This window comes from Mixophyes fleayi, chromosome 4 (assembly GCF_038048845.1).
Source record: "Mixophyes fleayi isolate aMixFle1 chromosome 4, aMixFle1.hap1, whole genome shotgun sequence".
In the NCBI taxonomy this organism is placed as follows: domain Eukaryota; kingdom Metazoa; phylum Chordata; class Amphibia; order Anura; family Limnodynastidae; genus Mixophyes; species Mixophyes fleayi.
Genome location: NC_134405.1, coordinates 58094343 through 58110884, shown reverse-complemented (window position 1 = coordinate 58110884; position 16542 = coordinate 58094343). Strand labels below are relative to the sequence as shown.

Genomic DNA, 16542 nt, shown 5'->3' with positions numbered 1-16542 from the left:
TTGAGTTTAGCGCTATGATTTTTTTAAACCATTTTTAAATAAAATTTATATTACTATCTATAAAACAGCGCTCTCATATCTATCTATTTTATTTGTTATATTTACAGACAGTACTAATAACCCCAGACTGATATTTAGGTTTAACTTATATTGTATGTTAATTTGTAAGATTATGTATAGCAGAATGTTGCAAATACAAATCTTGAAGACAAGTACAGCGTTTTAGTCTAGGAATACTGCTTCTCTTCTGTAAAACACGATAAAGAGATTAGATAAAAAAAAAATAGAAAGGGACAAGGTTAATCGAGGCTGTGAAATTTAATTATCAGCATCTCTGCATGGAAGGAAAAGTGCAATGAGCCCTGGTCCCAGGTCTTCCAGAACTTGGCAAAACACAGCGCCATCCCCTGGACATGTGGGCTTAGGAGTTAGCACTTCTGCCTCACAGCACTGGGGTCATGAGTTCGATTCCAGACCATGGACTGATCTGTGTGGAGTTTGTATGTTCTCCCCGTGTTTGTGTGGGTTTCCTCTGGGTGCTCCGGTTTCTTCCCCCACTCCAAAAACTTACTTACTGTTAGGTTAATAGGCTGCTATTAAATTTCTGTTAGTCTCTCTCAGTCTGTGTGTGTGTGAGTTAAGGGATTTAGAATGTAAGCTCCAATGGGGCAGGGACTGAGGTGAATGAGTTCTCTGTACAGCGCTGCGGAATTAGTGGCGCTACATAAATAAATAGATGATGGTGATGTGGGCCTCTTCATCCAGAGTGACACAGTCAGGGAGGCAGGGCCAAATGCAGCATTTCTAGAGGCGGGGGGATTCCAAATACTGATTTTGAAACATGCGTGTCCAGCCCATGGAGGAGGCATGGAAATCACTTAACAAAAGATTGTCTGCCTCATGCAGAGAATAGAGTATATAATGCCAGAGAATACATATACACACACACACACACACACACACACACACACACTATATGGACAAAAGTATTGGCCACTCCTGTTAATTATTGAATTGAGGTGCTTTAATCAGACCTGTTGCCAGAGGTGTATAAAACCAAGCACTTAGGCAGCAGTTTACATTTGCAAACATTTGTGATACAAAATAGGTCATTCTGAAGAGGGGTTGGGTACATAAGTGTGATGATGACTACGACCGCAACACTTACCCCAACCTGCTGTGAAAATCGACTCACTAAAATTTTTTATTTCAATCAGTGCGACTGTTTAAGAAGCCGGGCGCACACAGTCACGTGACTTTCAACGCCATCACTATTCTTCTTACTCTTAAGAGTGAAACGGAAGGAGGCGGCGCCTGTATATTATAGAAGTTTTCTTATCTATATTGTACAGGCGCCACCTCCTTTTGTTTCACCCTTAAGAGTAAGAATAATAGTGAAAGCATTGAAAGTCACGTGACTGTGCACCCGGATTCTTAAACAGTCGCACTGATTGAAATAAAAAATTTTAGTGAGTCAATTTTCACAGCACGTTGGGGTCCCGAGATTCACAGTCAAGATGTCGGGGTGAGTGCTGTAGTAGTAGTCATGTTCGGGAACATGACTACCACCGCTGAAGAGCTCAGTGACTACAAGCGTGGTATTGTGATAGGATGGCACCTTTGCAATAAGACGGTTCATGTAATTTCATCCCTGCTGGATATTCCATGGTCAACTTAAGTGATATTATTAGAAAGTGGAGGTGTTTAGAAATAACAGCAACTCAGCCACAAAGCAGAAGACTGCGTACAATCACAGAGCGGGGTCAAGCACATGGTGCGTGAAAGTCACCAACGCTCTGCTAATTCTATAGTTAAAGAGATCTGAACTTCCACTGGCATTAATGTAAGCACAAAAGTGTGCAGCAGGAGCTTATTGGAATTGGTTTCTGTGGCCAAGCAGCTGCATGCAAGCCTCACATCACCAAGACCAATGCCAAGCGTCGGATAGAGTGATATAAAGCACACAGACACTGGACTGTGGAGCAGTGGAAACGTGTTCTGTGGAGTGACAAATCATGATGGACGAGTCTGGGGTCTGGGCATGTGCAGCAGCTCTGTTCTAGATAGTTTATATCCTGCGCCGTATGCAGCAGCAGCAGCAGCTCCTGATAAGAGTGTTTTCTACTACTATTATTGTAGTATTCATTCAAGGTGCTGACCAGGAGTGGAAGAGGGAGGGGGAGTAACTGGAAACCCCCTGTAAGTGCGCGTCTGGGAAGCATAATACTGAATACTTCAGGAGAAACATCTTATAATGTTCCTGCCTCCAAGGAGGAATTCAATTACTAACCTTGTCCCCTCTGAGCCTGGCATGATGAGATTCTGGAGGATGTTTAATACTTAAAACATACCTGGAATTAGTCACAGTCACACATCACACATCACACAAGGCTTCTACAGGACTTTGTGCTGAATTTAACCACCCCCACCAGTCCTGAAATCACTTAATCAATTAACTGCATCTGTGTGGCTTTGCTGGCCCAGCTTCCACTAAATCAGGCCTGTCCACACTGCGGCCCTCCAGATGTTGTGATACTACAAGTCCCAGCATGCCCTTCCAGCTATCAACTGGTTGTCTACTGGCAAAGCATGCTGGGACTTGTAGTTTCACAACACCTGCAGGGCCGCAGGTTGGACAGGCCTGCACTAAATAGCAGACATGAGCGGGCTCGGATTATCACAATCCGAGCCCACCCGAACAGTGCGGATCCGAGCACTGTTCGGGTATTTCCGGCGGCAAGAAACACTGAAAGCGAGGCTCTGACTCCAAATCCCGCCGTCGGATCTCGCGAGACTCGGATTGTATAAATTCCCCGCTTGCCGCCGCCATCTTGAGTTGGGCATTGATCAGGGAAGCGGGAGGTTGGGTTTTTTAGTGGTGCTGTGTCCTGTCACTCTGTCCTGCTGATTCCAGTGGTGCTTTGTCCAGTGCTCTGTCCTGCTGAGTCCAGTGGTGCTGTGTCCTGTGCTCTGTCCTGCTGAGTCCAGTGGTGCTTTGTCCAGTGCTCTGTCCTGCTGAGTCCAGTGGTGCTATGCCCTGTGCTCTGTCCTGCTAAGTCCATTGTTATAAAAAAATTATAATTTTTTTTTATAAAAGAATTATAAAAAAAGTAAAAAAAAAATTCTACTGCAATATCTAACTATGTTCACTGTTCCTGCAGTAAAAAGGAATTTCTACTGCAATATTAAATTACGTTCACTGTTCCTGCAGTCCAGAAATATTAGTACTGCAATATTAAACTACGTTCACTGTTCCTGCAGACCAGAAATATTAGTACTGCAATATTAAACTACGTTCACTGTTCCTGCAGTCCAGAAATATTATTACTGCGATATCAAACTACGTTCACTGTTCCTGCAGTCCAAAAATATTATTACTTTGATATTAAACTACGTTCACTGTTCCTGCAGTCCAGAAATATTATTACTTCGATATTAAACTACGTTCACTGTTCCTGCAGTCCAGAAATATTATTACTTTGATATTAAACTATGTTCACTGTTCCTGCAGTCCAGAAATATTATTATTTCGATATTAAACTACGTTCACTGTTCCTGCAGTCCAGAAATATTATCACTTTGATATTAAACTACGTTCACTGTTCCTGCAGTCCAGAAATATTATTATTTCGATATTAAACTACGTTCACTGTTCCTGCAGTCCAGAAATATTATTACTTCGATATTAAACTACGTTCACTGTTCCTGCAGTCCAGAAATATTATTACTTCGATACTAAACTACGTTCACTGTTACTGCAGTCCAGAAATATTATTGATTATTAATAATCACCTCAAACAAGAGGTTGTGACGCGCTGGAACTTCACCCTCTATATGCTGCAGAGGATGGAGGAGCAGCAAAAGGCCATTCAAGCCTATACAGCCACCTACGACATAGGCAAAGGAGTGGGGATGCGCCTGAGTCAAGCGCATTGGAGACTGATTTCGGTGTTGTGCAAAGTTCTCCAGCCGTTTGAACTTGCCATACGAGAAGTCAGTTTCGACACTGCCAGCTTGAGTCAGGTGATTCCCCTGATCAGGCTGTTGCAGAAGCAGCTGGAGAAAGTGAGGGAGGAACTGTTAAAGCATTGCGATTCCAAAAAGCATGTAGCTCTTGTGGATGAAGCCCTTCGTACACTTTGCCAGGATCCGAGGGTGGTCACTCTTTTAAAGTCAGAGGAATACATTCTGGCCACCGTGCTCGATCCTCGGTTTAAAGCATATGTTGTGTCTCTGTTTCCGGCGGACACAAGTCTACAGCGGTGCAAAGACCTGCTAGTCAGGAGATTGTCCTCTGAAGAGGACCGTGACATGCCAACAGCTCCTCCTTCATTTTCTTCCACACCTGTGGCTGCAAGGAAACAGCTGAGATTTCATAAACGACCCGCTGGCGGGGATGCTGAGAACATCTGGTCCGGACTGAAGGACCTGCCAACCATTGCTGACATGTCTACTGTCGCTGCATTGGATGCTGTCACCATTGAAAAAATGGTGGAGGATTACTTTGCTGACACCATCCAAGTAGACATGTCAGACAGTCCATATTGTTACTGGCAGGAAAAAAAGACAGTGTGGAAGCCCCTGTACAAACTGGCTCTATTTTACCTGAGTTGTCCCCCCTCCAGTGTGTACTCCAAAAGTTTTTAGTGCAGCGGGGAACCTGGTCAGTGAGCGGCGAAGGAGGTTGCTTCCGCAAAACGTTGAGAAGATGATGTTCATAAAAATGAATTATCGGGGAGACACTGACTCCTAAAGAATGGTCAAAGGTAAGAGCTAATATAGCCAAGTCATCTATATCAGTTAGGATAAAGGAAAACTCTTACAAAATTTTCTACAGATGGTATTTGGTCCCCTCTCGCCTCCACTCTATCTTTCCAACTACTAGCGACAGATGTTGGAGAGGGTGCGGTCTACGAGGTACCCTGTTGCACGTTTGGTGGTGTTGCCCTAAACTACGACCTTATTGGCAACAAATTCATAATCTCATCAAGGATATTACACTGGTTAAAATGCCCGAGTCCCCCCTATACTCGCTTCTTCCTAGACGGCTCCCGGGCACTAGTCACTCCACACAAAAACTTATCAATCATATATTGAATGCCTCTAATTGTTTAATTGCCGCTCTATGGAAAAACACCTCTCCCCCATCGCTCTCAGCCACTATCAATACAGTTTGGTCAACCTATAGGATGGAAAGCATCACAGCTCTTCTCAAAGACAAACCAGTGAATTTCAAAAACACATGGTCTTCCTGGACGAGTTACTATGATGCTGAGCCTCCCTTGACAACCGTTTGACAAGTCTCTGTTGTTTTGATATGTACCCTTGTCAGGTTTAAGAAGGATCACTACGGTTATAAGTTTTAGAAAATCCTAAACTAATTTGATCTCCGTGTAACCACACGGGTTAACGCTCCTCTTTCCTATATTCTGATGCATAAAACAATGAGTAGAATATTTTCCTGTTCCCCTCCCCATCCCCAAAACCTTTCCTTCCCCCATTGTTCGTCTCCCCCCTCCCCCTGAAAAATAAAAACAAACAACATTTTTCTTTTCCATGAATAACATACCGGATTTTAGATAATTTATCTTTCTTACTATTGTGTGCAATCATTTGAGTTTCATATGTATACAGTATGTTTATACATTCTCTTGGTATGTTTCAAACTCATTGTTTTGTTTTGAAAAAAAACCCTAATAAAAATTACTTTAAAAAAAAAAAAAAAAAAAAATGAATTATCAATTCTTCAATCAAGACCAGCACTGGCCTCCAGAGACTACAGAGGGACCTGTGGTTGTGGAGTCCAGCGGGGACGAATTGATAATGTTTGAGGATGAAGAAGTACACACTGAAGGGGGCCAGGAATCAGAGGATGAGGACGACATCTTGCCTCAGTAGAGCCAGTTTAGTTTGTACAGGGAGAGATGAATAGGGCCCAAACAAACCAATCATTTCAGCCACAGTTGTTTGGTAGGCCCTGTCGCTGAAATGATTGGTTTGTTAAAGTGTGCATGTCCTTTTTCAACAACATAAGGGTGGGTGGGAGGGCCCAAGGACAATTCCATCTTGCACCTCTTTTTTTGGCATTATGTTCTCTTTGGGGCCTAGTTTTTCAAACTGCCATCCTGTCTGACACTGTAGTGCCACTACTAGATGGGCCACGTGTTTGTGCCGCCCACTTGTGTCGCTTAGCTTAGACATCCAGCTACCTCGGTGCAACCTTTTGGCCTAAAAACAATATTGTGAGGTGTGAGGTGTTCAGAATAGACTGGAAATTAGTGGAAATGATTGTTATTGAATGTTACTGAGGTTAATAATAGCGTAGGAGTGAAAAAAAAACTGTTTTTTAGCACTTTTTTTTTAAAAAAAAATCCGAACCCTAAATCAGAACCAAAACCTTGAGTGGGGTGTTTTGGCAAAACAAATCAGAACCCAAAACCTCAAGCTAATGAGAACCCAAAACACAAAACACTAAAAGTGGCCGGTGCACACCTCTACTAAATAGTCTAACCAATCTGTCTACAATGAAGGTACAGGACTGTCTGTATGTTTGTATCTATTTAATTTACCATGTTTTGCAGTTTCTTATAATGTATATTGATTTAACACAAAACATTCTGAAAATGAAAATAAAAATTCTAAAAGGAATCTTTTGCTTGTTGTCAGGGAGACATGGGCAAGCCTTACAGTACAGCTGCTTCATAATGCCCTGATATACACACATGTTCTTAAAAATAAATATTTTAAAGTACAACTTACCTTTGTACACTAAATGTCCATTCATACGTTTCCTAAGGTTCTCTAGTGCTCATTCCTGTTTTATCAGTAGCCGTGTAACTGTGCCTCTAGCGACACACAGCCTGGTCATTAGTGTTTTTTCAGCAGAGATAATAGCAAAGGATCATTCCTCTGCCTTTCCTATTAAACACATATGCACAGTGTTAACCATGTGACGTGACTGTACACACAGCCTCTGGGCACCTGTCTGTTCCTTCTGCCTGCAGTATACAAGGGCTCCAAGCACACAGAAGCTACATAGTGTTTTTGTTGTAGCTAGCAACAGAATGTCAATTAGTTTGGTCACCAAGGCAATTTGTCAACACAGCCACAGAGGATTGTAATATCTTTCTTCTGCTTATAATGTGAAAAACAAGAGTGTGGTTTTTTTTATGTGTTTTTGCTTCTCATAAACAAAACAATTATTCAATTACTATTCTTAATAATTTGTGCAAAGCCTACTGTGAGAGTGCAAAATTGTGACAGGGAGAGGTATGAACTGGAATTCATTTTAAAATATAAAATAATGGTTGTTCTCCAAATTAAAAAGAAATCATGAAACAAAAATTTTGTAAGATTTTAATCTTGACGTATGCCCATGGTAAAGACTAAAGACCATGAGGTATGTCTACTAAACTGCGGGTTTGAAAAAGTGGAAATGTTGCCTATAGGAACCAATCAGATTCATTTTGTAGAATGTACTAAATTAAATAACTACAATCTGATTGGTTGCTGTAAGCAACATCTCCACTTTTTCAAACTCGCAGTTTAGTAAATATACCCCAATGAGTCAGCGTTGGACGGGCTCAAGGATAAGTGAGTAGGAGAGACAATGATGGCAACAGGTGCAGATGTGACAGTCCCTCCCCTACACCTTCCGTAGTGCTTGTTCATGTCTCTGTTCTCCTATACAGTTCCTCCTATTTAGTCAGATAATGGTTATAAAACTCCTATAATTTCCCATGAAGGGTTGCACTCCCAACTTGTTAGATATAATATTGTTAGGTCAAGACTAGTTAAAATAGGAAGCAGTCCAGTCCAAAAGAAATAAATAATATACACACACACACACACAAGAAATAGTGTGCAAATTAAACAATTATTTGTGTCAGGCCCTTAAGTAAAGGCGGCAGATGATAGCTGGAGACTTCTAATCTAAGCTTATCCAGCAATTCCACATTTTTGTAGAGAGTAAGGGAGTTGATCATTAATTAGATCAAATGATAGCCACCTCTTTAGCTACAGACAACATGCGATAACAACATCCCCTATATTAGTTCATATTTAAGACCAAAATATGTAAGATTACTTGCTATAGCAAGGCTTCAGAATGTTCACTTACCCTATGTAGGAAGGAAGGACGGAAGCGAAGGTGAGACTTTTTTTTTCTTGTATCAATCATTACATTAATAAAAGTGGTTTCCAACCAGGTTTACAAGTGTAGCATGTCCTGAAAAGCTGGCAAAATAAAATATCCGCTGTCCAGCCACCAACACATGTACAGTCCCTGTACAGAATGCCTTCCCTCACCTATATCACATATCTACTGCTCTATAGTGATGCCATCACCTAAGTCCAGGTTCCAGGTAGGACAGCAAGTTTCTGTTCCCCCTTGGGTCACCGTCACTTTACTGGACAGTCAGCGGCTGGCAAACTGCCAGTAGATGTAGGGATTGTTCTGGCTGTGATAAGAGAAATGTGATGCTGGTCTGCATAGAAGATCATGGAGAAAGAGCAGGCAAGCCTGGGCATTGCTGTCTATATTATGGTGCTATTGGTTTTAATGTCATTACATTGGCACTCCTTGCTATCAGTTGGGCACTGCTCTTTATAATATACTGGACACTGCTATATACTGTGTATACTGATATGCTGAAGTCAAGAACATGTTATATTTCACCAAGACATTTAAGGACTGTAAAAAAAAGGTTGGGACTGCTCTACAGGCAGAATGAACAATATTAATAAACAGATAAAGTGTAAATTTATCACTAGACATTTATACATTTTATTTCTAGTTTCTGATGAACCCAGATTAACATAATTGGTGAGAACCACTTCCTGTAGACTATTATATATGGGTTATTATACAAACAGGAGCAAAACTACCTTTGTAACAGGTGGTTCATCTACTATGGGGACTGCCTCCCTTGGCAAAGTCACATGCAATAGCAGTGGGGCTGCAGACAGCTTCTCATCTCCATTGTCTAAGTGATGCTCCCTCTAGTGATCAGGCCATGGGCGCCAAAGACTGATAGGGAGCATCAGTAAGGCAGAGGAAGAGAGACATTGTCTGCTACATGGGGCCCAATAAGTGTCTAGTTATTCCCATGTAACAGCAAATTATATATGATCAAGAGCTGTATTAACACGATCCATAGGTCAAGACAAATTCCTAATTGTAAACCAAACAGTCGTAGAAGAACTCCTCCAAGTTTTACAAATACACGTGTGTACTAGAACCTAGGAAACCACAATAGCTTATAATTGTACTACACATTTTTAAACAGTATTTTCATGAAAGCATACATTTGCAATTACAGAATGGTTGCAGTTAATTGTTTAATAAAGGTAAACAGCTTCTGGTCTACAATAATAATTTACATTTAAAGGATGCTCCATGTGTTATCAGCAGGACCAAGCTTAATGGTACTGAGCAGAAGGAGGAGAAGAGATCATACTTCACGCAGGTCAGCAGTATTCCGTTGTGTAGTCCATCAATCTAAAATAAACACAATAGTTAAACATTCATGATTAGGGGAAAATAAATATTCTTTGTAACCTGTCAAATACAATCACAGAATAAAACACATAAGATCCGCATACTGAATCCAAGGTTTGTGGCCAAAATATTTTATGGAAGGCCTCAAAAACACATATGGGACTATGATGAAGCTCTGAACTATATAATAGTCCAGAGCTTCAATCTCTTCCTAAAGAACTCCACCCAGATCCTAAATTAAGTTTTGGCTACAATTTATAAATATATGAAACACATGCTTTCAGTTCAGCATTCCACCTGATCTGGCATATTCCCCCAAAGCCTGAATGGTGCATTGATGCTCTTCCTAACTACTGCTGCTTGTTTTAATCAACAGGCATTAGTGTTTTAGATACTTCTTCTTTGCAAATGGAAAATGCACAAAGAAGGGATGTCGACGGAACCTCTGGGGGTTTGAATCAGGTGGCATCAGTTCAGAAGAAGAGCCCTGTGCTGGACCATTGCAAATCCAGGCAAAAGCCACATCATAAGGAAATAAATAGTTTAGAACAATAAGATGTGAAAGCAAATAGCTTAAAGTTATAAACGCAGTTTTTGTGTTTTTAATTTGGTATGTGTTCCGTTTCCCATCACTATTTCAGTAGATAATTGCATAAACATTTTAAAATTATAGTGCAAATAAAAGAAAAATGTTGTCCGGCGCTCAGAAACAAACAGAATTTAAAAATCACTGTGTCAGCATAAACATAAAGGAGAATTTTGTGCACAATATAGCTATATTGGGGTTAAGCTCACCTGCCGGACGTCAAGGCATCTCCTGTAGGTGAGTCCCTAATCTAGTGATACAAAGTTACATTCAGGGTGTTCCATTTAAAACCTTCCCCTGAACCTCCATCTTATAAAGCCTGCAGCACCTTTGTAGGGAGCTATATTGTGCACAAAATTCTCCTTTATGTTTATGCTGACACAGTGATTTTTAAATTCTGTTTGTTTCTGAGCGCCGGACAACATTTTTCTTTAATTTGCACTTGCACATTGGTCCTATTTGTCCTTGGCTGCCGTTTCAAATGCTTTTATACACATTTCATTAATTTAAAGAAGCGCCCTTTTTTTCTTTCACTTTTTAAAATTATAGCCAAGTGTCCAGCAGTGGCTGATGTCCTAGCACAGGCTTGGCTAACCTAACAGTTCATTTTTCCTTCATGTTGAATATATCCAAAAATTTCAGAAGATGTCTAGTGTTACTCTGTAGTGTAATCTCTTTTTGGCACACTGCAGAAGACATTTAACTGCGTTCTAGGGTCTGACTGTCTATCGTTTTCATTTTTCAAGAAAAAGGACACACAGACTAGTAGGATATGAAGTAAACTGGGTTAGAACAACCTGGAGTCAAGCAGAACATTACAATATATAGAGAAGCTCAGAATGTTTCAGATCAGCCGACTCCACCTGTAAGCAGGTTTGATAAAAGATGTTTGGCCAACACATAGACAGCCCATACATAAAACAGAAGTAGTACTGTGCAGATTAGATAACTTACAAAAAACAAAACATTAATTTTCATGAGTAAAGTCTCTGTGACTATCCTTTGAAACCCAGTGTTATGGAAAATAGGGACAATTGCCAACTATAAAGAGACAATATAGATACAATGTAACCTTGCAGAGTAAAACGGACTGCAAGTTATATATGTATACTCACCTTATATTTACCCCCTTCTCTAGTGATGTATTCAAATCTTCATCCACTAAATGAAATGTGACAAGTTAGACATGAAAGATTCTTGCTGCATGCAAATAAATGGATGGAGGAATTGAGTAAGAAAAGTGATAATGGAGAAGAACTTTCACTGGGATCTACCTGCAACAGCTGACATTTGTACCTGTTTTTTTTTTAAGGAGGCGCCGTCTGTACAATGTTGTTTACAAAGCCTAATAGATTGTACAGGCGGCACCTCCTTAAAAAAAAAACAGGTTAACAGCCGCAAACATAGTGTGGAGCTTGAAAATGATGTCATCGCTACCTGTCGGGTTTTTCATGCGTCGACAGTGTTTCAGGTCAGTGTTTGAACCTGTCAGTATTACCAGTCTGTTGTGGAATACACCTTCGAGGTATTCCTGCCAGGGTATCCACTGTCAGGGATCTGGTAATCATTAAAAGGTACCCCAAGCTAATTATGGATGGCGTCTGCAGCAGTGTCAATGACATAAGTAAATAGATAACACTTACAGGTTATGTGCTGTCCTGAGATATACACTGGGCCAGACCCAGATGTCAGGATGAAGGTAACAGGAGGGTTAAATTCCAGGCCGTGTACATTCACCTGCAAGTACAGTAACATCCACCTATGAGTTTCATCACAAATCAAGGGTTATACTAGATTAGGCCAGGTGATATTTCAAACCAGTCTGGGTCATGACCCAAGAAATGGGACTCCTATCTGCCAACCTTCAGTAAATGTAGCAGCTTTCAGTAAAAAGATTAGCTACATTTTTGCCTTTCAATAGGAAGAGAAGAGCAATCATGTAAAATATGACCAATCGATAAGAGTCTGAATAGGGTTATAAGTCTCCCATATTCTACTACATGCTACGATTTTCTCTCTTTAATACATTTCCAAACACTGTACATAACGTATATAGAGAGAGAGCTGTCAGTCATTATTTATTAATAAGATTGTCAGCTAACACTAGGGGGTATATTTACTAAACTGCGGCTTTGAAAAAGTGAAGATGTTGCCTATAGCAGCCAATCAGATTCTAACTGTCATTTATTTAGTACATTCTACAAGATGACAGCTAGAATCTGATTGGTTGCTATAGGCAACATCTCCACTTTTTCAAAGCCGCAGTTTAGTAAATATACCCTTAAGTGTTTAACATTTGACAACTCATGACTTTTAGGAGTCCGCCCACATGATTTTTTGGCTGAATTAATGTTAATGTTTAAGTAATCTAAATAATAATCACATTTTCTATGTTATTCATTACAAATGTCTAAAACCTTAAAGGTTATACTATATGTCACCCTAAGTTGGGGGGGGGGGGGGGGGTTGCCAATATATCATATCCCCTAGATGTAGAAGGTCATTTATTCTGCAGAAATCCAACCAAACCATGGTTTGGAGGCACAGTACAATGACAGGCAGCAGCTGGTTGCTAGATCGCAGGGTCGTCCAATACATTCACAAATAAATTTAAAAAAAATGAAGACTTCTAGCTTGATCATTTATAGTCTCTATGCGAAGTCAGAAAGAGTTACACTTCAACATGATATATTCTCCATTTGCCTGATGTTCTGAACAAAGAAAGATGCCAAACATACATTAACAGAAGGTATATAAACTACACAAATCACTTTATTCAAAAGTTACTATTCAGCCATAACAACAAGACGTATGTTTAGAAACAAATATACCGCTACCATAGGTAGTATAGAGGATTGGAGAGTAGCGACTGTAACGGGTTCCCCCTCAGTTTGTTTTGTCTCCACTGCAATCACTTGGGTTTCATCTTCTTTTGCAGCTCCAAGGCATATCTACTGAATAAACACATAAAATGTAAACATATGAGTCATTAAGCAACATATCTCTGTTTTCTGTGTGCATCGTGCGCAATTCCCATCTGTGCATGCCCAGCAGGAGGACACTCAGCCGCCAAAGAAAGAAAGTTCGCTGTGTATGCCAACGCAAATGACAGTCTACGATTTTGGGGCGTGAACGGTGCGGGGAAGGGGTGTGTGCCCGTACTCAAAGCACAATGTGGGCGTGGCCAAAGTGAAGCGCATGCAGCCCCGTCTGAATGAAGCTCTGCGTGTGTGTGAAAGTTTCTTGTTTTTCTGCCATATCTCTTGCACCAGGTAAGGGTCTAGTCTAAGTCCTGGGTAAGTAGTGTATGCAGCTATAACCTGTGTCTGCAATCAGGAGCAACTGTAAAAATGCGTTTTATGTACAGTAGACATCAAGGACAGCCTAATCCTAATATTTTTCAATGGGAAAAAAAATATAATAATTTTTTTTTTATGCAATTTCCATTTCTAATCATAAATGACTATTATTGACAGGTAACATTAATTGATTAATATTTTTGTTTCTGTGCGTTCTTTTGAGATTTCATATTCCACATACGTATTGTCTGCATCCTGCAATGTCTGGTCTAGTACAGCAGAGTGGACCTACACCCATAGTCATCACCACATGTATCTTATGAACCGTTCCTTGCCGACTCCGGGAGTATGCAGAGCGGTTTAAGTGCCATTGAGAACTCAGGCCAATAGAGCATGCATATAATACTGTATTCCCATGCTGACCCTAACGCAGACTGAAACCCTGAGCCTAAGGAGAACATAACCATTAGTAAGAGAGGTCTGGTCCAGCCTAAATAATGGTACTGCTGCTATTTGACCCTACAATGGTGGCACGGGCGGTGGGAATACATAACTGTGGTGGGACTACAGCAGCCAACATATACATCGCCAGCCAAGTACTTTCATGTATCTACGATAAATATTACAGTAGACAGCTCAAAATGATGTAATTGCTACTAGAAATCTGGTCATAAGTGAAAACAATTTGTCTAATATATAAGAATCATCTTACCGTCCACAATCCCAGCAAATGTACCAAATAATCCTCTTCAAACTCAAAAGCATATGTCTTGCATGATGCACTCAATTCACAGCCTGGAAATTCAATCAGCACAAGTCAGTTTGCATCAGGGCCGGATCTCCCATTAGGCAATCTACGTTCCTGCCTAGGGCCAATGAAGCCCATGGGCCTGTCCGCCTTTTGTGGCCTAGTCTGAATGGCCGCGAATTATCAGGACCGGACCCTTCATTGTGATGCTTCCCCGCTGTATTCTTTCTAGACCTTCCCCTTTCCTCCTGACTCCGTTCCTCCTCTTCTCTCTGCACCCATCTCCATTAATTTTAGAGGATAGATGTCTTGGTGGGGTGATATATGTGGTGGTATTAATGTAATTTGAAAGTAATAACGGGGAGGATATTAATGTAATGGGGGCTGGTGAGGCTATATATGTGACATGGTTTGGACTAATTGAGATATATATATATATATATATATATATATATATATATATATATATCTATGGCCCCTTGGGGTCTTAAAATGGCTCTGGTCTGCTCCAATCGTGCATGATTTTAGAATTACAGGAAGATATTATTTCACAACATCTGAAGGGTTAGTAGTTACATATAACATGTTATTACAGGGAAGGAAATAATTTCTAAGCAATGAGAGTTTAATGTGTAACCTGTGGCACTGTACGATGTTTCCTGCTGTTAGTTTATCCTGCATACACTGAATAAGACTTCTTGTTCCCCAAGTGTGTCTATCTGACCCGAATTACATAAGAGACTGAACTTCAAGATCAGTATTACTGTCATATGTGTCATGACCTTCATTATATTTTTTTTACTCCTTATTTTCACATTTTATTTAATCATGGAAGTTTTTAACCATAGACAATGTCAATTCCAAAACATTAATTAATTCAGCCTCTGTAATGATCATAGTAAGCTTTAGGAGTGGAGTATTTAGTGCCAGGTGGAAGGGCTCATATTGGATGGTCTGTGTATGTGTTCAGTTTTAAATGGGTCATTTGAAATCTATAGATGGCAGATATAATTGTGACACCACAGACACAGACAGACACTTACCCCATATTTCACACACTTCTCTTGCTGTTTCTGAACGAATGCTGGAAAGACTAAAAGACTGATATCTGTCACTGGACATCCTTTTATAATATAATAATATTGAACTAATATTGACCAAAGTGCCACTGGCAAATTACCTATTTAATCAACAGACAATTCAGTTTAGTTATCTGTAACCTGTTTCATCTCTAACCACAGAAGCCCTCTGAGATCCAGGACACATGACAAGTGCCCTCACCTGCTGGTGCTGATTGCTGGGCAAGGCCTGCAGACCAATTTAGCATTCACAGGAGAGCTAGATAAGAGAAATGTGCAAGTTATTGTTTTTCATTACAAGTCAATTAAGCAGAACATGTTCCCTTGCCCATTTTGGGAAAAAAATCTCTATTTGAATGTACCAAGCTTTTGATTTCACAGAGCAGGATATAAGTGATCCCTTACAAATACATGTATTACTTTTGCAATGTAAAACTAATTAGCAACACAATTATACTAATGTTAATAAATGTATTAAGTTAATATGATTGTTGCATAAATATTTGGTTCAATGGCACATAAAAGGTCATTGAGAAAAGTAGAAAACATGCATCTTTCATAGGGTTAATGCCACTTGTGGCTATAGTTTTGTGAATGAACCTGTTTTTATAGGAATGTACAATGAGGTTTCTGCAGGGCGCACAGTTTTGCATTTTCTGATAAGAAGAGTTGGATGGGTTGGGGGTGTTCCTTGCAGGCTAGATGCATTAAAGACCCATCGAAATATATAAGGTCTAGGGGTAAATGTATCAAAGTGCAATTTTGCAACTCCAGCGATTTTCTCGGGAGAGTTGAAACTCGCCGATGTATGAAGCTGAGATTTCATGCAAAATCGCCAGAGTTGTGCTTCTGTCAAAATCGCTATTTGCAAAATCGCCAGAGTTGTGCTTCTGTCAAAATCGCTATTTGCAAAATCGCCAGAGATCAAACTCCCGACTGTTTGCCACTGCAGCTATACAGCTCTCAAATGTATGAAGCTGCGAGTTAGCAAACTCAGGAGAATTTGCTTCAAAACACGCCAGATACAACACGCTTGATAGCAGCGTGTTGTATAAAGTTGAAAAAAAAAAAAAGCGTGAGGTCCACCCGCTATTCATGCTTAATCCTAGTGCTGCCTGACTAGTGCTGGTCCCGTAAAAATCAGGGAAAAAATTTGCGTGGGGTCCCCCCGATTTTCACTTTACCAGCACTAGGCAAAGCAGCCAGGGTTGGTGGCACTATAGCAGGGGGATGCGCGGCAGGGGTCCCCCTGCCATAATGACTAACCAACCCTAGACTGTTCAGCGCTGGGCTGGATTCCCATGAGAGTGGGGTCCGCCGAAAAAAACGAG

The 16542-nt window shown here is 40.5% G+C and overlaps 2 protein-coding genes across 4 annotated transcripts in view; both read right to left on the bottom strand.

Annotated features, from left to right (window-relative positions):
• LOC142151479 (aspartate aminotransferase, cytoplasmic-like) overlaps window positions 1-7010 on the bottom strand; it is a 31694-nt gene extending 24684 nt beyond the window's left edge. For all 3 annotated transcript variants that reach the window (XM_075207177.1, XM_075207178.1, XM_075207176.1), the window contains exon 1: window positions 6760-7010. The gene's annotated coding sequence lies outside the window, so the exon portion shown is untranslated. The remainder of the gene's footprint in view (window positions 1-6759) is intronic.
• A 2333-nt stretch (window positions 7011-9343) lies between these two features.
• Window positions 9344-15408, bottom strand: LOC142149865 (nucleoplasmin-like). The gene is made up of 6 exons (XM_075205166.1): window positions 15176-15408; window positions 14097-14179; window positions 12923-13036; window positions 11729-11822; window positions 11201-11246; window positions 9344-9499 (listed from the first exon to the last, which is right to left on the bottom strand). Exons 1-6 carry the CDS (start codon window positions 15252-15254, stop codon window positions 9469-9471), a joined length of 447 nt encoding a protein of 148 aa, XP_075061267.1. The 5' UTR covers window positions 15255-15408; the 3' UTR covers window positions 9344-9468.
• Window positions 15409-16542: the final 1134 nt, after the last annotated feature.